Consider the following 23,160-nt stretch of genomic DNA (forward strand, 5'->3'; position numbering starts at 1 on the left):
GTAAAGGTGTGCAGTGCTCCCGTTCCCCGTTTCAGAGGTGCTGCTCTTGCCCCAGCCCGCCACAGAAAGCGGCGTTTAGGTCGCTAGCACCGCATGGCGGGTGCGGGGAGACCGTCAGTTTGAGGTACGCTGTGATTAAGGTTGAACGGGCATCTGTTTGCGAATTTAAAAAACAGGCTTTAAATCTGGCTCGAATTAAAATCTAGTAAATAAGGGTAATTGCGCCTTAGTTTCAGTCGCTTTTTGGAGGCCGTGCTGTTTGAAAAGCGGCAAGCTGTTAATCGTGTATTAATTAATTCTGTCGCAGCTTAATGATACGCTTTCGGCTGCACGCTTTAATTCCAGGCAGGAAGGGAAGCGCCGCTGAACCCGCTCCAAAGGAGCTCTTGGATGTGAGCTGGCCCCGGGGCCGGGCGGGGGAACGACCGGAGGACACCAGTGTCCAGCAGTCGTGGCAGCCAGGGCACGCGAGCCAGCTTGAAAGGCCTTGGCAGCGTTTGAAGAGCGATGCCGTAGCGCTGACGGCGATGGGTGTCCGGACGCGTTTTTTCCTTCCGAGCTGCTCAGAAACAGCTGACAAGTGCAGTTTCTGGAAGGCGGCTTCTGCAGAAGCTCGTTGCGCGTGTCCTTATTGCCACCTTCTGGAGAGGGGGAAGAGAAAGCTCTAAGGAGGTTCCAGCAGAGATGATGTCCTTTCTTTTTGACGATCTGCATGCCAGCTGCTTTTGTTCTCGTGCACGTGCCTGTTCACGTTGGCGTTTGGAGACCCGAGTAGACGTAGAGCCGAACCGGCGTACTTGTGATGCTTCTGGAGAGAACATCGCTCTGTTTGGGTCCCTTTTCTGTTTTCCATCATTATTACACATTTTCTGCAAGTAACCTGTTTTCCCAGGTACTTGCATCTTAGTGGGGGCTTGCTTTTTAGTTCCTTATTGTAAGCTATAGGATCACAGAGAGAAAAATCGCTTACAACAAGCAAATAGCAAAGCTTCTAGAAAAGCAAAGATTCACTTCTGTGAATCTCTCTGGGACGCAGGCACACCTTGAATTTACTGCATCTTTATTTTAACGAAAACGAGGAGGATTTTTCAGAAGTACTCATTCCTAATCTGTACCCAGTGAAGTCAGTGGACTTTTCTTATTGTGAATGCCAACAAGAACGGTTAAGCCGTTATGTTGGCATCATGTGTGAGCTCTCTTCAAAGCTAGATGAGGATGATTAGATGTATACAGAGACTTCACGTTTTCCAAGTATTCTGTGGTAATCTACTTACAAATGTGCAATGCTGCAGCCAGACTGAAAGGCTATATGCAGGGAAAAGGGGGGGAGCACTGCCTCATTTGTATATTAACAATGTATATTTAATTTAACTGTTATTGTATAGTCTGTAGAAATCATATTGGTGCTTCAAGAAAGTGGATCGTGCTATATTTGAGGGGAAAGGCAGAAACGGACCATGGAGTAAATTGTATATGCTGACTGGTAATTCTGAGTCACAAACCTTAGCACAGTCAGGCAGTACCCAGTATGTTCTGTAAAATATATGCACATATGTATATATGTGTGTATGTAAGCAAAACCAAGGAAGCCAGAGCGGCAGCTAAGTAGATGAAGGCTCTATTAGACCATTTAAAGTGGGAAGGCTGTAAGGCAGTGGGATTAAAAGACTTGCTCAGTCAGCCAGAGGAATCCGCAGCAGAGAGCCAGAAGCAAATCTAGCTTTCCCAAATACCAGCCATAAGGCCACCTGGCTCCCCAGGGGCTGTGGTGTCCCCCCGCCTCAACCTCAATTGAAATTACTGCCGAGCTTCTGTTAACATTTCTGATTCCAGGAATCGGATACCATTTTTCTTCTTCCCCTCTCTTAAATGAAGTCATCCTTTTAGCAGCTGCCATCTCGGTAATGAGTAGAGCTACAAATCAATGCCTTCTGCTGTCTGCAAGCAGATTTGAATCCCAGGCCTTAACCCCTGGAAAGCAACGACCTGCCTTGAGCAATTCCTGAGAGTGCTTCTAAAATACGTTAAAATGCAAAGGGGCGGGCGATGTTCATGTCACTTTTCATTTCTCTTATTTTATTTCCTTGCTGTCTGCTTTTTCGTCACAATTAAAATTACACATGAAGCTCGTGCCGTTAGAGATGTGCAGAGGAACACAACAGAAGGGACGTTTTAGTGAAACCGCACTGAAGAAACTTTTTGTGCGCCCGAGTATAGATTCTTTGCAGCATTTAAATATTTAGTGCCTCGAAGCCAGCGTCCCGCTGCAGATGATTTTCATTCACAAAGGCAGTATGTATTGTGAGGTCTCCTCATAAAACTCTAATGTCTTTTTAATAAACTGACTCTTGGAAAAAAAAAAAAAATACAGATGGACTGTGTCATAACGAGCTGCTTTGTATTTCTTTCTTCAGGTGAAAAATGTGTTTTGTATGAAAGCGAAGGAAGGCAGAAAAAAATCAATTCGTGCCGTAGTTGCTATTGGAAATGGAAAAGGGGCTGCAGGTATGTGCAGTTAATGTACGTGAAAGGTACCGCATTAATCATTGCTTGGAATAAGACTTCAGGAGGTATGGCAATTTAAAGGCGTATTGTATACGTTATCTTTTTGCAAAAGAAAATGTACCCTTTTTTCCACTAGGCAATATTGAAATACCTGTAAGAATTACACCTATAAATGTATGCTTTATAATCAAGTTATGTGCGTATTCACTGGGACGCTTTGTTTCGTATAAAAGATAATGGGAAAAGTAATAATATGTGATTAGGATGGGGGCTTATACTATCCAGTGGTAAAAACGATTTTCATTTAATTCTAGAGTGATATAACCAGCCAATGGCAGATCTTATCAGAAGGGATCGTATAAGCTTTCCTGTACACTGTTTCTTTTTGCTGTAGGTAATGTTTATACTCAAAACAGTTGAAAGCAGGATTCAGCCACGCCAATCTGCATTCATTCCACCTAACCCGAAGCACCTAGCTGCAGAGCGTAGTTGTCTCCTCTCAGAAAAAGAAGAGAGATCTGCAGAAGATGCTTGGGATCACAGGCGGGCAGACATGCTCCAGGAAATGCTCATCCCCTTGACTAAATTAATCTGGGCCTCCATAGTTAGCAGAGCAGGTAGGGTAAAGAGGAAACAGGGACTCAGTAAGTGTGGATCTTGTTTTCTGGTTTTCAGAATCACTTTCAAGTTGTTAGGGTATTTTTGTGCTTTATTTTGTTTTTTTCATTTGCCCTAACAGCAGTGATCACTTTGCAGCAAAGGACAGTATGACTGGTTGTACCCTTTCCTGGGTTATTTTCTAGCTAGAATTAGTTTTTTAACTAGCTGAGAGGTTTTTTTTTTTTACTTTTCTTTTTTTCACTGGAGACCTCAGCATAATCCCTTGCAAGTATAATTGTTTATAGTTTAAAAATAGAGGCTTGTTCACTGGTAGTTTCAGTTAGCATAGATGATTATCTTGATTCAGAAATTTCTAATAAATCTGTCAAATCAGAAGACCCTAGAATTTCTTTTTACATTGACCCTTTTCAGGAAGCTTCCTTATTTTAGAGAAGTTCGTTCCATCATAAGAAATCCACTTTCTGGGCTTCCTGTAAATATTGTATTGAGACTTCTAGTGAAAAATAGAATACTCATGGCCTTTTGAGTCCAGTCTCATAGTAACTTGAGTGATCCGTGGCCTGACCCGTTTGCAGGTTTTCTGTTTATAAAGGTCTGCTCAGCCAATGATTTGAAGTCTAACCACAGAAATGCTATCAACTGCATAAAGTAAATGAGACAAATCAAAAGAAACGTGAGATTATGAAGGATCTAATACACCAGCTGTAAAGAGAGAGTTCTTTTTTTCTTTAGTTCTGTTTTCCTTGGAAGGGAACTTTAAGCATGACTACGCTGCAGAGTAGCTCTGTCCAAGCAGTTTCTAGAAGCAATCAAACCATCTCAGTGCAGCATCTAACTTGGATGAACCAGTCCTGCCAAGAGGGTCCCAGCTGATACCATGGTATTGCTTCATAAATTAGTAAGTTCACACACAGCAAAGGCGTAGATGGCTGAGACCAGGCATATGGTACCATGTCCTGCAGCTTCTTAAGGGGTTGCGTACAAAGTAAAGAGTTGCAGGAGAAATCCCCCACCATCTTAGCTGGATCAGTTATCTCTGTTGATGGAAATTCACATAGAGGAGGAACAGGTCCCATATTTTAAAAAAAGAAAAAGAAAAGAAAAAAGAAATTTGCCTACACGTTTGTGTGCCTTTGAGGTCCCGTGTTTCACTATGTCAATTACAAAAATTATTAGGCATCCTTCATTTGACAGGACATGTTTTGCTTTTGGTAGCCAGGGTTGGAGAGGGGTCAGATTCTGAGCCAGTGGGCTAAGGTGTGAGGACAAAATTATCAAGGGTAGTGCTAATAGCTCTTAATTGTAAAGTGATTTGTAAAGTAGTTATGCAGCCTGTACTGTGCTGAGCTTCTTACCTGTTTCCAGTTCTGTTGTTTAGGGAATGATGTTTATCTTTCACTCAATTTTCAAATACCATGAGTTAAAGCCATTTTTTTGCAGGATAAATTTTATTTAAGAAGCACCTTTGAATGTGAAGCACTAAGTTTTTCTCCTGAAGGAGACAGTTTTCTGTACGTTCTCTTGAGGACGTAAACCAGTCTACGTTAAAATTCCTCTTAGACCTCAAGCGGACTTAGAAGTAAGAAAGCTATGCAGAATTAAAACGTGTTTCAGCTGAAGGGATGGGGGAAGAAAACCCAAAGTGAATAGTTCTGAGGAAGACAATCCAAGTCCTATGCACCTTTCAGGAGGTAGGGATATAGGACGCATTGTATTGCTGACAGAGGACAGGAAATTGCATTTGCATTGTTATGTGACTGTAGCAAAGCAAATTCTATTTTGGATGTATATGCATTCCTAAAGCATTCCCCTCTTGGATGTAAACAGTCTCCTATTATTATGAGCTGAGTAGATACCACTGCTTATGGGATGTATGTGGAAGCTTTAATAAGACAAGCATATTTCCAGTTGCTTACAGCTTTGCAGAACTTCATCCGTTTGAAAGATTCAAGTCCAGATGTTTGCCTCAAGCTGAATTTTAACTGCAGTTTGGAGGGATAGAAGGAGTCTATATGTAGAGGAAGGTGTGGTTCTCCCGCAGGACAAAAATGGTGCTCTAGAAAAAGTCTGCCTACCTCTTCCCTGAAAGGCTTTTTCATGAAACATATGTCAACGTGTTATTAAGCTCACTCACTCTAATGCATATCTGTTGAATGATAGAATTGAGGTTGCCCGGGCGACCTCATTTTTGGCATTTTCTATTCTGATTGACTTCACAGTGTTAATACTCTGTTAATGTGCTCTGTGTGTGCGCACGTGCGCGCGTGCAAAATAGCACAGTTTCCTTGCATTTTTTTGGCGTAGGAGTTAGGAAGTGATAGAGCTGCGTTGCCTCTGGGAGCACAGCGAGTGCACAGGAGAAGCTGTCTTGGGTGGAGGCCCATGGCGGTCGCTACCCTGGCCTGTCTGCTTCTTCCACAGCAGCTCCCAGGCTTGCTGCCTTGTCCTCTCCGCTTGTAGCACCACACCTCTCGCAGTGCTGTTGCTCTCCTAGATCTCTTCCAGCCCATTTGTGCTGTGATGACTGCAAGAAATGAATGAGTCAGTGTTGGCTGTCAGGTCAAAGCCTGTTGATTTTGGGATTATGCTCCATGGCGGAGTTAACCTGTCAGCCCCAGCTGACACAGCAACAGAAACATCAAAAAAGCTAAATCCACCGATTTGAAGTTAAGTGGTTTGAAGTCAATCTGTCTTGACATAGGTGGACTACAGAGTTGATCCTGGCAGTTGTCACCTCCTCCTGTTCACTCTACGTGGTCAGTTGATGCCTTGCCCTGAGCTAACTGCAAATACTCTGAGACTGCCTTGCTATCTCTTCATCGCTACCACAGTTCACCTGGTAAACATCAGTAGGTCAGAGAGGATCAAGTACCAGTTTGTAAGCTGGCAGTCCGTTTTTCTTCTGTTCTTCAGGCATATATTTTTTGCAAAGGCACTGTTCTGTTCGTAAAACCTGATTTTCATGTTCTCTATTTTGCTAACATACTCCCAGTCATCTTTGCATCTTGGGTCTTGGGGCCACTCTTTGTACAGATGCAGCTGGTATATCAGCATCGCCTTCCTGCTTGTCCTTCCTTCCCCTTCCTTCTAGGCAGAAAACTGCTTTTTTGGATGAAGTGATCAGCGTTATTCAATTATTTGGAACAAATACACAAAAGAAATGTCTTAACTTAAACCTTATTCACCTTTGATACAACCAGTCAGCATCCAATTGATAGGTATTTGTAATGGCTAAGTTGTTGCTTTCTATTAAACGTGTTTTTCTCTCAGCCATTTTCTGAGTACGATCTGTGCAATGGAGTCGAAATAGCAAGGACTAAACTTGGTTGTGATGTTTCTCTCCCCCCTCCCATTAGCTTTCTCAAGGTCCTGACTGGTGCCTTTCTCAGTAATAAAATGCGTCTTTTCTGTCTTGCAGGTTTTGCAGTGGGAAAAGCAGGTGACAGGATGAATGCTTTACGGAAAGTATGTAGATTAAAAATAAGCACAAATACTTCATGCCTATTCATTTTTGAAAATAATCAATATCTTTTGAGGTCTGTATGTAGAAATACGTCCACGTGCATGAACTGTCCATCTTGGTACTAGTAATGAGGTTGCTATGCAGTGAGATTCTGTTAATACACGCTTTATTTTTTTCCTTGTTTTCTGACATCATCTGCATGCACAAAGGGTCAGATAATTTTTGTGTTTTTCCCCAGTTATTCTGAATGCAGGTTATGGTCTTTTGAAAGTAGGAACAAGAAAAAGTGCCTTTGAATACAATTTTTTTAAAAAGATTTCTCCCTTCTCCTTTTTATGGCCTATGCTTGTCCCCTTTGCTGTTTATTTCTAATAGCTATATAGCATATAAAGTCTGTTTATACAGCAGTCATGTAGGAATTTGTCTCTTATATACATATAGTGACATTGTTAAGGCTCCTTTAGATGTCAAAATATTACTTGTAATCTACATTAATCTAGTTTGTATTGTAATGCTCAATAGCAATGATAAAATACACAAAGTTTGGTACAGTTGCTGCTGGATTAAGAAGTCTTTTGAAAGGTTGAATCTGTTAGGAGAAAATAGTTCTTTGCATAAAGCATTTTGATTTCCATAAACTAAGCGGATTAGACGTGGCTGACCTGTTTTCCTGAGTTTCCTTCCTTGTTTTTTCTGTCTAGTTAACTGAACAAAAGTAAAATCCAGATACTTTGCAGAAAAATTCTAGAAAAAAACATTTTGTGCCTTTCTTCCCCAGGCAAAGAACAAAGCGATACGCTGTTTACATTTTATCGAGCTGTATCAAAACCACACAAGTAAGTATTATGGTTTTTTTTTTTTTTGGACTCTTTCTCTAAGTTTCCATAAGTATTGAATATACCAACAAGAACTAGTTGCAACTAGTTGTATAGCATGAAAAGATGTTAACTATATATAAGCTTTTTGGGCTGATGCATTGCATTACCAATCCTTGTGCATCATTTTGTTTGTCCAGCACACTGTCTGAAATCTTGGCCCCGGACTACTTTAGCTAGCTAGACAGTGGTAGTGTCTATGGAGTCAGTCGATCTCTGTGTAAAATAGGTCACCGCTATCTGAGATGAATATGCAGTTTACTCTTTACTTTCGTTCAGGCTTGTATCACCAATTACAGGAAGGTCCTTGAAGAAAAGTGGTGCTACGATCTCATGCTATGAGCTGTTTTAAAAATATTAAATGGAGAGATTTATCTCCCTTGCACTCTCCCTCCTCCACCAACGTGTCCACTTAATGCATAGTGGGTACCTAGTTATTTCAGGCTCTTAAAAAAAATCATATATAAAAACATCCCACCAAAAATAAGAGTCTGGGGTTCTTTATGGAGCAGAGAGAAGGCTGAAATGGTGGGTCTTGTGTATGGAAAATCCAAGACCACTGAAGCCTAAGGGGAAATCATAGGTTAAAAGCTGAGTGACTAGAAAGTCTAAATACCAGGAAGAAGGTTAAAATGCATCACGTGTGAGCTCTCTTCAAAGCTAGATGAGGATGATTAGATGTATACAGAGACTTCACGTTTTCCAAGTGAATCTTAATTTTTATTTATGGAATAGGAAAGTAATATTCATAGGTGTGTAAACATTCTTAGTCTACTCCAGAACTTTACCTGGATTAACTCTTCTCTTTAATCCAGTCCTCAAAGAAGAGCAAAACTAACTTCCTGTTCAGAGTTCTGAAAAAGAAATGTACTCCCTAGGTGTGCTAGTTTAAAGCCTTTCCAGACAGAACAGTTGTGCTGTAATGCTTTTTTTTTTTTTTCTCCCTTCCAGTTTACCATGACATTAGTGTGAAATTTAAAAGGACAAAAATCCGCATGAAGAAGCAAAACAAAGGTAACTAAAGCTACCTGGAAATTTTGAAGTTTGATTAATTCCTGGACTAGTATTTATTTGAGGAAAGTAAATTTGCACAATGTTCATTTACTTCAGAGACACATCATTGGATTCTAGTCTACCATGTCTTCAATGCTGAAGACGGCCCATTGTTTTTCATTAGGAATTCCTGCTGTAGCTGACTTCGTTTTTTGTTTTTATAAGTCAAGGTTTCTCCCTCTTCCACTGCTGCATGTTCTAATTCCTGTTTTTCTTTTACCCTTGCTGCTTCCCCTTCCTTTTGGCTCCCAGTCTTTTTCTCCCCATGTGTTTTGTTTTTTTTTCTCTCTCAGATTTCTGAAATCTAGCTCCTCCTGCTCTGAATTACTTAAGATGTGGAAAAGTTTAATCTCCTAATAGTGTAAATGGTGGAGGCAAAGGCCTTTAGAAGTACCTTGTAGGCATTTGTTCCCACCATATGCCCCATGCATGTTGTGGAGAACTGATGGACTCACTCCATTATTTTTCACCTTTTTGATCACTATTTTCAAGACAAGGTTCAGAGATATTTTAGTCTGCAACGTTAGGAGTGCTTCAAATGTGAATCACAGTGCGAGTGCCTCAGATCCAAGCCTTTTGAATAGCAGCATGTGTCAAAGCCCCACTGATGTGCCCGTTCCTCTTAATCCCGCACTGGGGCAGAATGGGCAGCAACGCTCGCTCAATCGCCCCAAGACTACCCGTGGCCTTGAGCTGGAACCAGGACAGCATCCAGCCTACTGCTCCATCAGATCCGTTACTGCTTTATTTTCCCTGAAATAAAAGCCCATTAAGAGCTCCCAGTGCGGAAACTGGTATGCTGTCTAGAGAAATTCTCTACCCTGGCCTCTTGCCCTGCAGCAGACCTGTCCAAAGACTGCCTCGCTGTTGCGTAGCAGCAGTGCTTCGTTTCTCTGTCTTTGCAAGCTGTTTGGCCTTCACTTTTATCCCAAGCATAGTATGGGCAGATACTTCTTTAGACTCCCGTAGGGTAGCTATGAGTAATACTGAGTTCATACCTTGTGGTTCTCAGCTCATTGATCTGTTCTTCACATGGCTACCAGACCATTCAAAGCACTTCCAGTTAGAAGTACTTTCAGTCCACAGTGGCACTAAGTCGCTCTCGATAGTTGTGAGGTATGGCGTCCCAGCATGTCTAGTGATAGCAGTTCTGCACCGGAGAAGATAGGCACCTCCAACCAGGCTTCCCTGGACAATTTACTGATTAGACATCCCAGTAAGACATAGTAAACAGATGATTATCTGTGTTCTCACAGGACTGCCTCCTGGTAAATGATGAAAAGTAATGTCTTGTTCCGTCCCAGATGCTGGAACTCGTATGACTTACAGTAGGTAGAGATGAGGAACGTGTACTTGCCCAAGCACAGTCTCCCATCATTGCCATGGCTCCTATTCAAGAGAAAAGGAACCCGACTGCAGCCGTATGGATTTATTTGGGGAAGCTTTGATGTGTTATTGGGCAGGAAACTGAGGGAGGACCCATGGCAGCTTTCACCTCAGTTTTGGCCAGAGATGCACAGTCCGCCAGCCTTTCCCGCCCAGTCACGTGTGCCGTCTCCACCAGCTTCCGCTCAAACGCTGACCTTTTGAAGACGCAGGGAATGCAGCGCTGACTTCCCGCTATCCCTTTCCTCACCTTCAGAGCTATTGTAGCCTGCGCGATGTCAGTCGCTGGCGACCCTGGGGATGCGTTCAGAGCAACCTTTTAATCTGGCGTCATGCCTTTCAGGATTGCAACATAAAAACTCTTATCGTAGGAAGTAGTTTTTAGAGCTAAAGGTTAGCTCCTTTCTCGTGCGTTGCAGTCTGGGGTGTGGTCCTTTTACCTTCTGGGCACCTTCTGTTTGAAAGAGCTTAAGTGATGGTGCGAGGTCATTTCTTTGCATGAATCTTGGAATTAGAGCTTCACGTACAAATGTGTGATTCGACGTGTTTAGCGTAGCTTTGCTTTCAGAAGAAGTAGTGGCTGTCTCACAGGGAGCAGGTGTCGTTTGCCGCTGAGTGTCCTAGTTGGTGCTCTGATTGTAACAGGCAAACCGGAAATAAATTCAGCTGCATGACTGGTTCTTTGTAAGTCGTTTCAGTTTCATTATGATAAGCCCTGAATTGCAAGAGCATTTAATGATTAGCTCATAATGAGTCAGAGACTTGCGATAATTTTTCAGAAGTAACTGCCATTGTGTTCAGTTACTTAATTATTTAATCAGTTTCAGCAGCCTTTGAGTAAGCTGAAGTGTTGACGCTTTGGACATAGTGTTTGATTCTGTGTCGCTAATATTCTTGTTCTGCGCTGTCGTGTTAATAATATGAGAAGATAATTATTAGCGTTCTGAGTTTTTAATATGTATTTTGCAAGCATCTGAAATTGCTGTGAACCTTCAACACAATTTTTAACTAGATGACATTATTTTGGTTCTGAGATAAGGATTTTTTTTAAATCAGCGTGACAGAAAAGCGATAGCGTGGGCTTAGAAAAATCTTCTCAAGGCAGCAGGCGTGGAGTCAGATTGTCTTCGCATTTAGGTTTCTGCAGTTCTGCGTTTAATGACCCCTCAAGGTCATAAATTAATTAATTTGTCCTATAATTTTTATGAGAACCAGTTTTAGCAAGCTTCAGTTTGGCTGTCAATATAATAAAGCAAAAACGTGCAAAGAGCAGGAATGACACAGCCGAACTACGTGTTTGGCCCCGCACCTACAAACAATAATGCCGTTACCGTTGAACGGCAGCGGGAGGTTCTCGCTAGGTGCTGTAGCTTCCTTGCAGTGGGACCCAGAATAAGGCATTCCTTCCCGTCTCGCCCGATGCGCTCCGCTGCAGGACCTCAGCCGCGAGGGCAGCCGGGGCCACCTTACAACTCATGTCACTTCACCACACTGTTGTCCTCTTTTATTGCCGTTTCGTTATTGGCTTTGAGCAACAAACTGCCTCTCCACTGCCTTCTCCGTTTTTTTCCAGAAAGGATCTATCTGTAGCTAACATACTACTGCTGCCCTGCCCAGTAAGACCGTCCCATTCCTCTTAAACACTGAACGTCATGTATGAAGACCACTGATTGACCTTGCTTGGAAAAATATATCCAGTGTGCGTTTTGTTCTGGGCTTCATACGTGCTGCAGCACCATCATTCTGTTGGTTTCTGTTTTGTCTGCGGTCCATTGTCACCCCCAGATCCTTTTTCTGTTGCTGTTCAGTCAGTCTTCCGCTTTTTGTATTTGTGCTTTTGATTTCTCAGCACAGCACTTTGCACTTGTCTTTGTTACATTTCAGTGTTTTCATTTCAACTGTCTCTCCAGTTTTTCAGGCCTGTGTTGACCCCTCCTCCTCACTGCGCTGGTATGCTTGCAACCTTTCCCAAGTTAATGTCCTCCACCCATTTTTTTCAGTCTCTTTTCCAGTATCCAAGTTGTTAACAAAGGTATTAGCAGGAACTAAAGCCAGAACAGATCCTCAGCAGGATGCTATTCGGAAAATGCTCTCAGCCTGGCAGCAGGCCACTGGTAACGGGGGCACATGCTTTAATGATGATTTTGCATGGTCGTTATTTCTCTTGTTTATTTTGTGAGAAAATCCTGCAGAAGCGTGTCAGAATATAAAATGCAGTTTGGTCACGTTAGCCCCTCGGTCCTAAGGTAGCATCCATGCCAGAGAAGGGGATCTGGTTAGTTTGGCATTAAGCGTGTCTGTGTTGGGTGTTTTTGGACAGTTCTCCAAGCACCTAAAACCTGATTGATAATAGCATGTTCTAATGTCTGTCTGAGCATTGCATTTAAGCTGAGTGGTCTGTGCTATCCCAAGTCCCCCTTTTTCTCTTTTGAAAGATACACCAGTCCTTTGGGTCTTCCTCTGTCCTGCCTAGCCACAAGTTTTGGCCGGTGCTTTGCACTGAGTATCTTGCCAGCGTTTTCAGTTACACAACATATTCATATATACATATATATAGATATATGCAAGGATCCTCCAAAAACCAGGGCACTCTTTTCCACATAATGAATATTTTCCCTCCTGTTTAACTGATGAGATAGGTTCAGCGTTTCTTGAAGCAGGTTTGATGTTGTCTAAGAAAAAAATCCATGTGTGCTCTTGGACGGGCACCACTGGGCTCACTTAGAAGTGTCACTCAGAAGCATCAGTATGTAAAATACTATAGATAAGTGTATGTAGTGAAAGAGAGGGAGATGCATCATTACGTCCCCATAACGTTACCATTTTTTTTTTCAGGTCATACATCTGCAAAAATGGAGTTTGTGGGGATGGACTAGCTAAAGTCCTTTCTGATTTTTCCTTAATCTCTGCCAGGTTTTGGGGTCTGTGTTACACCGTAAAGGCCGGATTCCTGGCAGCAGAAGGAGCTGGCTGTAATTTAGCAGTTCCGTGAGACGAGCGGAGACGTTGCAGAACGAGATTTAACTTGAGCCGGGCTGGCTCGCTGAAGGCTCTGGTCTTGCTGTCTGCCGCCATGCCAGACCGCTCGTATTTCTAGCGTGTGCTGGCGGCCCGGAAACTGCCCGGGGTATTGCTTGTCTGTGCTGCAAAACGTGCTGCGTTTTGGGGTGTGGACAGCTCTTAATCTTCATCTGTGACCTTTCTTTGCGATTTGAAGCAGTCACGGGAGTACCCTGCTGATGCATCTGGGAGCAGTGTAAATCAGTTCCAGATGTGAATTAATAAAGGGAAGCGCAAAACAGTTTGTCAAAAGGACTTAGGGGGCTGCGAAGCCCAGCAGCGATACCTTGTAGCTGTACTGCGTGAGAAATTCCAGTTCTTCATGTTTTTCACTCTAGATGCGGTATATCCACCCGTCTGGATGTGATCCTGGGCAATATGCTCTAGGTGACCCTGCTTGAACAGGGAGGTTGGACTAGATGATCTCCAGAGGTCCCTTCCAACCTAAACGATTCTGTGATTCTGTGCGATTCTGTGATATGTAGACTGTCTTCCTTTAAAGTATCAGAGGTTCCTCTCGTTTGCTGGTGGCGTTGCAGCGGTCAAGTGCTGCGTGCCGGAGCCTTTGCAGAATTACAGCTGGTGGATTCCTCTGTTTGACTTGTTCCCGGTTCCTGTACAGAGGACGCAGGCAGCTATCTCAACAAATAATCACAGCAAAACCTGACATTTTAATAGAAAAGCTAAGGCGACGGTTACATTTAAGTGTCCCTTTCTTGAATTTATTCATAATTTCTGTAAAACAGAGGATAGCCCAGCCTTATAGTCAGGACAATACATTAGACAAGTGCAAATCCAGGTTTAAAGAGCTATGTAACATGAACATCTATATGTGAACTTAACTCAGAGTGGAGTAGTCCCGTAGTGTGCATTTAAAGAGGATGTTGTATTTCCAAACTCATTAGTCGGCTACCCAGAAAATCTAACGCAGTTTGCTCAGAACAGGTTGCGTTTGGAATAGAGATAACTCAGAAAATTTAGCTCATAGGAGGAATACGTTTTAAATGCTTCTTCTCTTGCTTACCTGGGTATGTATTTCGGCGCGAGAAACTTTCAGGAATATTTAGATGTCCCTGTTGTCTTTTATAGGCCTCATTGAATTAAACGGCAGTAATGCAGCGTGAGTGCCACAGGCAAGTTAAAAATGTCTGAGCACAACTCCCTCTCCGCAGTTAGTGTGCAGCTGAAATCCTTTGGTTTTGTAATAGGAATAAATTGTGTTCAGTGACCGACTGATTGATAAGTTTGGCTGGCAGATAAGTTTCATGTATTGAAAAGCTACAGAAAGTGGATGGAATTGAGGTGGGAGAACAGCAAAGATGCAGAAGAGCAGAAATGAAAGGCTTTTAAGTCCCTGAAAATGAAACTTTGGCAAACAGCCTCTCGGAGGTCGTTCACCTGTAATTGTGTCTAAAACCCGATTCTGTCCTGTAGCATGGAAAACGGTATTTTTCTCAAATGTCAGAACAAATGGCTTTGGATGGTTATAGTTTGTTTACCAATTATAGGTTAAAAGAATAAGGGAAATATTGGCACAGTAAAGCACGCAGCCCTGGAATATATTATTTTTTCTTCATTTATCCGGCGGCAAGACTGTCCTGCAGAATGGACTCATCTGTAAGCTGTCTTTGTAGCTTTTAAGTAAATTACATGAGAACTATCACAAACCCTTTTTCAAAGATTAACAGAGCAGAGCTAGGCCACGCGAAACAAGTCTCCGTGGGGAACGAGAGAGCAAAACTAGACCCTCCAAAAAAATAGCCCCCTGATCCAGCAAGCCTAAGAAAACACTTGCAATTAATGCTAGCGCGCTGTGATTATGCATTTGAGCTATTGCAACGCTTTAGGACGGAGACGCGTGGAAGTGAGATGCAAACCTCTACTGCGTTTGTGGGGTTTGGAATATAACCGTCTCCCCCTCCCACCCCCCTTACGAATTCGAGGTTGTTGCTGTTACTGGCTTTGGTAATGTCACCGGTGGTTTACAGACACACACACACACACACACACACACACACACACCACTTGTTTTGAATGCTTTTTGCTTTCATGTAGTACTCGCTTGTTCGTTAAGCTTGATTAAAATAATTGTTTTCTCCAGAAACAGAGAGGAAATGCCTTTGTAGCTTTAGCTCCCAGGAATCTGTTGTCCGCTTCATTTCCGTTCCCAGTCCTTCGTGTTGTGCCGCTAAGGTAATAACGGAGTGTAATTCATGCTGCTTTTTGGGGCCAGAGGGAAGGGAGCAATGTTTCTGCACAATTCCGTGGCAATTGCCAGTGCTCGCTTACCCAGTATGAAGCGGTCCGCTAGCCTTTGTAGCGTGGATAGGACGAGCGTGGCTTTTTTGGTGGCTGTTGACCAGGGGCTGTTGTATCTTGCCCAGGCTGTGGTAGCAGGTCAGGCAGCAAGTAACAAGTTCATGTTGCGGAGATCAACTCCGAAGCATGAATTTGGTATTAGTGGGTGCAGTGATGCCTTCCTCAAGTTGCGGCAGCTCCAGTCCCACCTCAGCTGCTCGGAGCTTTGCTTACCAAGAAGTGAGTAAAAAAAAAAAAGAACTTATCACATGATTTTTTTAATTTGGCTGCCCAAAGGCCCATAGGCAGCAAGAGACCCCAGTGCCGGTGTGCGCTCAGCCGCTTTCCCAGCAGCTCTGGTCTTCAGACCAGACTTCTCTGCTGGCACGTTATTGCTCACAGATGACGTTGGACCTTCGTTTTCGTCCCTGGACCCTCCCTGGTTTCTGTGACTGTGCTGCGTGTGACAGAGGTCTCGAGCACAATCTCGGGCTTTAGGAAGATGCTGTTGGCCCCTCTGGTCCAGCAGCGACCTCGCTGGGGATGGGACACATCAATATTGCTTCTACCATGGGGTCCTTCTCCTGAAGTTGCAAAGAAAGCAGGTTTGAAGCTATGAAAGTATTGCTTTTTAGAAGGGACAGTCTTGGTTACCTGATAAGCAGGTCATCGCAGAACAGCAGTTATGTTTAGATCCTCTCTCCTTTTAAAGGTTCCATTTTAATATTCCTAAGTAAGCTTGTTGCCTCGCTTCTCTGCTGATTTTTAGTTTGGAGGAATATTAGATTATTTGTCTGGTAAGTGGGAGAAGAAAATTGCCTTGCATTTGGTATATGTTGCCTGGCGAGGTGGGGAGGGAATTGTGCATTTGTGAATAACAATAGACTCTTCTAAAGGTGCCCATGGCTCTACTAAGGAATACTACCTAAATCTGGGGGTTGCGTTTTTTTTATATTTTCTTGTTTTGAGTTTATAGATGGTGATATTTTCCATTTGATTTTGCAATACATTAAGCAGGAAATATTTAGTATAGAAAGACCACGATTTCTATGTTAGCATGGCTGTGAAGACTGAGGAAAATGGTACATTTACACTATTTTATCATTTTTAAGATATGTTAATGTATTCTAAAATTATAGGTAATGAAGATGGTTAAGAAGAGGTCTTAAATCTCTTTTTCCTTAAGTTGTATGTTTACACTTTTTTTTTTTTTTCTCTCTCCAGGCTATGGCCTTCGTTGCCACCGAGCTATTATCACCATCTGCAAACTAATTGGCATTAAAGACATGTACGCCAAGGTTTCTGGTTCCAAAAACTTGATTAACATCACCAGAGCTCTCTTTAAAGGCTTAACAGAACAGGTAAGTTGTACAGTCAACAGTCTTGTTTGGTAGGTCAGGGGACAGAACGTGATTGATGCCATAATAGTTTGTGGTCAACCACAGTTTAAATTCAAGGCTTAACGTAAAGTTAGTTTCCCAAGAACAAACAAAATCCATATGTGACTGTTTCCTCCCGCTGCGCCTCTGCAGGAGCTGCATAAAGTTGTCCAGTCAGGAACAGCTGTACATAGCTCTCTTTGTTCCACAGCCAAGTGCCTCCAAGGGAGATCTGAACTTCTGGGCTTTCATTTGCGGTATTTTTGGTGATGTTTTAAAAAGCATGGGCAGAGGTAACTGTGGCGCTGCTTTGGTTCCTGCTGCTTGTTTGTTTGCATACTAGGTTTTCATTGCTGAAGGACTGAACGTAGCCCCGGCTTCTATCGCTACTGTAACTAAGATTCCCGAAATAGATTGGGATGTCATTTCCTCTAACATAAAGTGCTCACAATGCAGATTCGTTGCCTGAGCTAGCTGTCTGCAGTTAATGGAGAGATCCAGCATGCCGCATTTCATCTGCCTTAGTTTGAACACCAGCCTTAGGATGAGTCAGTCCTTTGGAAATTCTTGGTTATCTCATTTGGCTGTAGAGTTTTGACAGCTGGCAAGGTGTACCTGCTTACATGCCCAATATTTAAATATGGCTGGATTCCCTTGCGAGGCTATAGTGTCAAACCTGTCATCCCATCCTAGCCAGCTTTTTCAGTTTGGTCTCGGGAGAGGAGGAGATTGTGATTCTCTTTGTCCAATGAGATGCTTTCAGAGACTCTTTGGTATCTGAGGATACTCAGGCTTGAGGAAGTCTATTGTATATTTTTGACGCATTGTCTCTGAGAAGTCTTCCACAGAAGAAATGGAAGAAGGGCCTGCTGTGTAGGTCGTTGCTCTTAAAGATGTGCCACTTGGTAGTTTTCTACTAAGGGAAGTTTCTTGTTTCCAGGAAAGATTCTGTAGAATCTGAGTGTTAACAAAACAACCTGTAAATGAGGATGAGGTATAGTTGAAAATAATGCTGAGTTAAGATGATTAGAGTAGCTAAAATTATCTGTCAAGTCAGCAGTGAGCGTTTTACTGGTGTCAAAACAAAATTTGTATGCATTTGAAGATCCAAAACAGCTTAATGGCAAGTATAATTTAGAGTTGGGAAGCTTGCTGTATGGGAATTCAGCAGATAACATCTACCATCCATGTCTAGTAGCAGGTGGATACATGTGAAAAGGGTTTTTGTTTTATTTTCCTTTGGTTTGTTCTGGACAGCGCAGGACTATCTGTTTCTCCTGCTCAGAATGATGACGCAATATTGTGCTTTGGTGCTACAGGTTACTAACAGGCCAACACACATTTATTAGCAGGATGCACTTTTTCTAGACAGAACATTGGACATGGATGTCCAAACTTGACATCCATAAATCCATGGGCCCCGATGGGATGCACCCACGAGTGCTGAGGGAGCTGGCGGATGTTATCGCTAGGCCACTCTCCATCATCTTTGAAAGGTCCTGGAGATCAGGAGAGGTGCCTGAGGACTGGAAGAAAGCCAATGTCACGCCAGTCTTCAAAAAGGGCAAGAAGGAGGAGCCAGGGAACTACAGGCCTGTCAGCCTCACCTCCATCCCTGCAAAGGTGATGGAACAGCTCCTCTTGAAGGTCATCACTAAGCACGAAGAGGACAAGAAGGTGATCAGGAGTAGTCAGCATGGATTCACCAAAGGGAAATGATGCTTGACCAATCGGATAGCCTTCTATGATGGAATGACTGGCTGGGTAGATGAGGGGAGAGCAGTGGATGTTGTCTGCCTGGACTTCAGCAAGGCTTTTGACACTGTCTCCCATCACATCCTCCTAGGTAAGCTCAGGAAGTGTGGGCTAGATGAGTGGACAGTGAGGTGGATTGAGGACTGGCTGGATGGCCGAGCTCAGAGGGTTGTGGTGAGTGGCGCAGAGTCAAGTTGGAGGCCTGTGGCTAGCGGTGTCCCCCAGGGGTCAGTCCTGGGTCCAGTCTTGTTCAATATATTCATCAGTGACCTGGAGGAAGGGACAGAGTGCACCCTCAGCAAGTTTGCTGATGATACTAAACTGGGAGGAGAGGCTGACACACCAGAAGACTGTGCTGCCATTCAGAGGGACCTGGACAGGCTGGAGAGGTGGGCGGAGAGGAACCTCCTGAAGTTCAACAAAGGCAAGTGCAAGGTCCTGCACCTAGGCAGGAGTAATCCCATGCACCAGTACAGGCTGGGGGTTGACCTGCTGGAAAGTAGCTGTGCAGAGAAGGACCTGGGAGTGCTGGTGGACAACAAGTTAAGCATGAGCCAGCAGTGTGCCCTTGTGGCCAAGAAGGCCAATGGTCTCCTGGGGTGCATTAGCAGAGTTTTGCCAGCAGGTGGAGGGAGGTGATCCTGCCCCTCTCCTCAGCCCTGGTGAGGCCTCCCCTGGAGGACTGTGTCCAGTTCTGGGCTCCCCAGTACAAGAGAGACATGGCACTCCTGGAGAGAGTCCAGCGGAGGGCTACCAAGATGATTAGAGGGCTGGAGCATCTCTCCTAGGAAGAAAGACTGCAAGAGCTGGGCCTGTTCAGCCTGGAGAAGAGAAGATTGAGAGGGGATCTCATCAACGTGTACAAGTATCTGAAGGGGGAGTGTCAAGAGGATGAGGCCAGTCTCTTCTCCGTGGTGCCCAGCAACAGGACAAGAGGCAATGGGCAGAAACTGAACCACAGGAAGTTCCATCTGAACCTGAGAAAAAACTTCTTGACTGTGAGGGTGACAGAGCATTGGAACAGGTTGCCCAGAGAAGTGGTGGAGTCTCCTTCCCTGGAGATATTCAAAAGCCGTCTGGATGTGATCCTGGGCAATATGCTCTAGGTGACCCTGCTTGAGCAGGGAGGTTGGACTAGATGATCTCCAGAGGTCCCATCCAACCTAAACGATTCTGTGATTCTGTGAACCTTTCCAGAAGCGAGTTCCTCTAGGGTGACGTTATAGTGCTGGTATATCAGCAGTCTGGCTACCTCAATTCCCTCTGCTTGTGCTATTAGCTCTTTTGAAATCCATAAGGATGTGCCTGATGAGTCCCTTAATTTTTACAGTGTTGAAACTGTTTATTAGTAAATTGATTTTTTTTTTCCCCCTAGCCTATATACCATGTAAAGTTTGACCTCAAGTAAACCGACATGGCGTGTCATTTCTCCTGAGATTAATGTTATCTAGGCGTGATTTAAGCAGGGATCAGCCAGAAGTGGGAAACAAAACAGCCTTTCCTGTGACGTTTGTTAGCCTGAGACTTTTTTTTTTTTTAACTGTTTTCTCTTTCCTGCTCCTCCTCTCCCCCACAGGAGACTCACCAGCAATTAGCAAACCAGAAGAGCCTCTACGTTGTAGAGTTTCGGGAGGAGCAGGGCCCGCTGCCCATTGTTGTGGCATCGCCCGAGGGAGCCATCCGCGAAGATCCTGAGCCTGAAGATGAGGTTCCAGACACCAAGCTGGAGTGGAGTGAGGTGAAAGAAGCTCAAGGAATGAAGAAATCTCCCTGGGCAAATGTCAGACGGACAGCATGGTAAAAGCCTCAGCCTCCCCCCATCTCTTCTGTTCAGAGATGCAGCTGGGAAGGTCCAGCCAAATGGATGGTTTGTCTAGGCTTACATTTCAGATGAGGGCACGAGTAGCACTCTCCTGCCATTCATTTTGCTGCTCCCATTGCTACCATTCAGTAGCACCATGTGCTTTTTCACAACTCTTCTGGCCACTTTTCAACTCTAAACATTAGCAGGGAAACGGCCAGTGGACATGACATTGACTTCAGGCATGCATTTACTCCATTTCTGAAGATGTTATATAATCAGCAGATCTCTGGTTTCCTTCACAAGCTCTTGGGAAACTACTGAAAAGATAAGGTTGTCAAAGCAATAAAGATTCCTCCGAATGAGATTGGTGTGGGTTTGTTGGGGTTTTGGGGGGGGGGGGGGGGGGGGGGGAGTGTGGTGGGTTTTTTTTTTTCCCTCCAAATACCAATGTCTGCCTAAGTGTGGGAGATCTCAGAGCAAGCAGCAGTGGTGGGAGTTCATGTGTGCGCTCTCCATCTCCCTCCCTAGGCTCACTCATATGATGCTGGGGAAACTGTGAAATGAGAGGACAGAAAGTGTATGCCTCAGGGGAGAGGAGAAAAGGTGGTGGTGAGCGACCTCTGGGGGCATGCAAACACTAATCATGCAAGTGGGGGAGTTCCCCAACTGAAGCAGAGCCCAAATATCTGAGGACTAGCACCCCACTCTTTTGTGAAATGTTGCAGTGTTTTGATAGGCATTGGAAATGTAGTCCAAGACCTGCTATCCAGCCTTTCCTGTAGCACTTTGCGTCTGCATATGTGCTGGGGAGATAGGATCTGGCTTCATTCTCTGCCAATTTGGTACCAAGTTAGAGTCTCCGGCCCAGCCCAGAACTCAAAAGGGCTACAGCTATAAGAGTATTAAAGCAGTAAGAGAAAGGCTGTAGTTCTGACGAAGAAGATGGAGTCAAACCCCTTCATGTAGCAAGTCTCCAACTGAAGCACGTGCAGGTAGGTGCTGGAAGCTAGATGAGCCCGCTGGCTGGGGGAGCCATCACCCAAGTCCCACCAGAAGACAAAAGGACTCTGCATCCACATGCAAGGACACGGTGCTCTCCTTGGCAACCGCAACCTGTCGTCTAAGGCAATGCAGAAGAGATACTGGAACTGAATGAGCGTATTGAGCGTAGTGCTTCATGACAAAGTCTTAAAGCAATCCAGGGTATAAAACAATTCAGGAGTTTGCTTCAGTGCCTTCTTTTTTGTCTTAACTGTGGCCAAAGCTCAAACACAGTAGCCGTTTCTTTTAAGGTATGTGAGTGCTTGTCAGGTTATTTCGCTGTATGCCAAAAATGCTTGCCACATGTGTTGTCAGTACAGGAAAAAATATCTTAAGAATGCTTTAAGGTCAGCCTGGGAATCTGCATTTGATGTTAAAAGCATTTAGGAGCAATAGTTTTCATTGATTTAAATGCTGCAGGTTTCTGAAGGCAGGAGTGGTGTATGTACAGTCAGGCATGGTGAATTCAGTTGAATTTCATCCAACTCTGTTAATCAGAATTCTAATTCAGAGGCCGTGCTTGCTGAGCAGTTGGTCGAATGCTTTGTTCCTGTTTGGTAGCTGAATCTAAATCCATCTTCATCAGGATGCAGAGTTTGGTTTGCAGGCTTTCTTCTAAGCAGCGTAGCAAACTGCTGCTCAAGGGTGCAGGCTCGCATTTAGCTTGCCTCTTACTGCTGAGCCAACTCAGGATAAAGGATGAATAAACCTGAGCTAAAGCAGCCAAATCTTGTGTCGTTTAGATGCGCTTCAACTTGCCTCTGTCCTTGCAGAAACACGCTAAGCCGAGGTGACCGGGTTCTGCCTCTGACCTGAAGTAGCCTCTGCTTTCTCTGATCATGGAGATTGTCTGAAGCAACTGACTGGATCAGCTGCTTGTCATTCACCTCCTTGTGTTGCAGCAAGCCGATGGAGCGTGCTAGCGTTTTCCCTCTGTCCAGAATCAGCAGTATGTTACATGTCTGTAGCAGATGAGTGGTTGCTTCCTCGTTCTGAGATGTCTTGCTGCCTCCTTGCACTCCGTGCTTGTATTTCCTCACTCCAAACACAGAGGTAAGCGCCCATATTCTGACACAGGGCTGGCAACGTACATGGGGACAGTGTGCCGCAGGAGATCATAACAGACCGAGGCTGCCCAAACACTGGGGGTGTGGGTGATGACAGGGTCTCCAGCAGCACTCCAGCTGCCCCCTCTGGGTAGCAGGGTGGGGTGACAGGATCGGGCAGGCCCCTGTGTGATCTTAGGAAGGGCTGGAGAAAAACAAGCTGTAGGGGAGGGCAGGTCCTTTGCTAGCAGCACCCAGGGCAGAGCAAGTTGTGAAAGCCAGCTCATCCAGACCTGAGTGCTGTTCCTCATGTAATCCAAACTGGGGGCTCGCACTGCGTTTTCCCAGCTCCCAAGATGTGTAGGCCATCACTCAGCACAGCGAGAGTCCTGGCTTCCCTGTAGTGAGCAGAGGTCTGCAAACATCAATCTCCCGGAAGCCTTCCTGGGTGCTCAATACTTTCTGCTCTCACTGCACTAGTAAAACAACACTTCCTTCTTCACAGTGCATCTTTTCTCCATCAGCCAAAGCACTGGGAAGTGGCCGGCGGTGATTTCTAGCTGATGCCTCCAAGAGAACCCACGCAAGCCTTGCAGCTTCACCTTGTTCGGCTGGTAGAAATTAGGAGCTGCAAGGTAAGAAAGCAGTGGTAGGTGGAATGTCATTTGCCTTTGCAGAGGTTGTGGGCGCAGCATTACGTTCTTCAAATTTCCATCCTTCTGCAAGGCTTGCACACTAGCTGCGCTTGCATCTGCTTCTGGGGGGGCCTCTGGGACTCCTCTGCCCTCCCTCTGGGATCTGGAGGAGGTTTGGGGCTCTTCTCTCAGACCCACAGGGCAATAATTCATGTTGGAGCACCGGCATGAATCAGCAG

The 23,160-nt window shown here is 44.4% G+C and overlaps 1 protein-coding gene across 2 annotated transcripts in view; it reads left to right on the forward strand.

The window, feature by feature from the left end:
- Window positions 1-20,561, forward strand: part of MRPS5 (mitochondrial ribosomal protein S5) — a 62,893-nt gene extending 42,332 nt beyond the window's left edge. For both annotated transcript variants that reach the window (XM_009686841.2, XM_068940486.1), the window contains exons 6-11: window positions 2,415-2,505; window positions 6,545-6,591; window positions 7,368-7,425; window positions 8,416-8,478; window positions 16,486-16,622; window positions 19,972-20,561. In XM_009686841.2, the coding sequence (XP_009685136.1) occupies window positions 2,415-2,505; window positions 6,545-6,591; window positions 7,368-7,425; window positions 8,416-8,478; window positions 16,486-16,622; window positions 19,972-20,196 (621 nt within the window). In that variant the 3' untranslated portion in view covers window positions 20,197-20,561. The remainder of the gene's footprint in view (window positions 1-2,414; window positions 2,506-6,544; window positions 6,592-7,367; window positions 7,426-8,415; window positions 8,479-16,485; window positions 16,623-19,971) is intronic.
- Window positions 20,562-23,160: the final 2,599 nt, after the last annotated feature.

Source organism: Struthio camelus, chromosome 3 (assembly GCF_040807025.1).
Source record: "Struthio camelus isolate bStrCam1 chromosome 3, bStrCam1.hap1, whole genome shotgun sequence".
Lineage (NCBI taxonomy): Eukaryota > Metazoa > Chordata > Aves > Struthioniformes > Struthionidae > Struthio > Struthio camelus.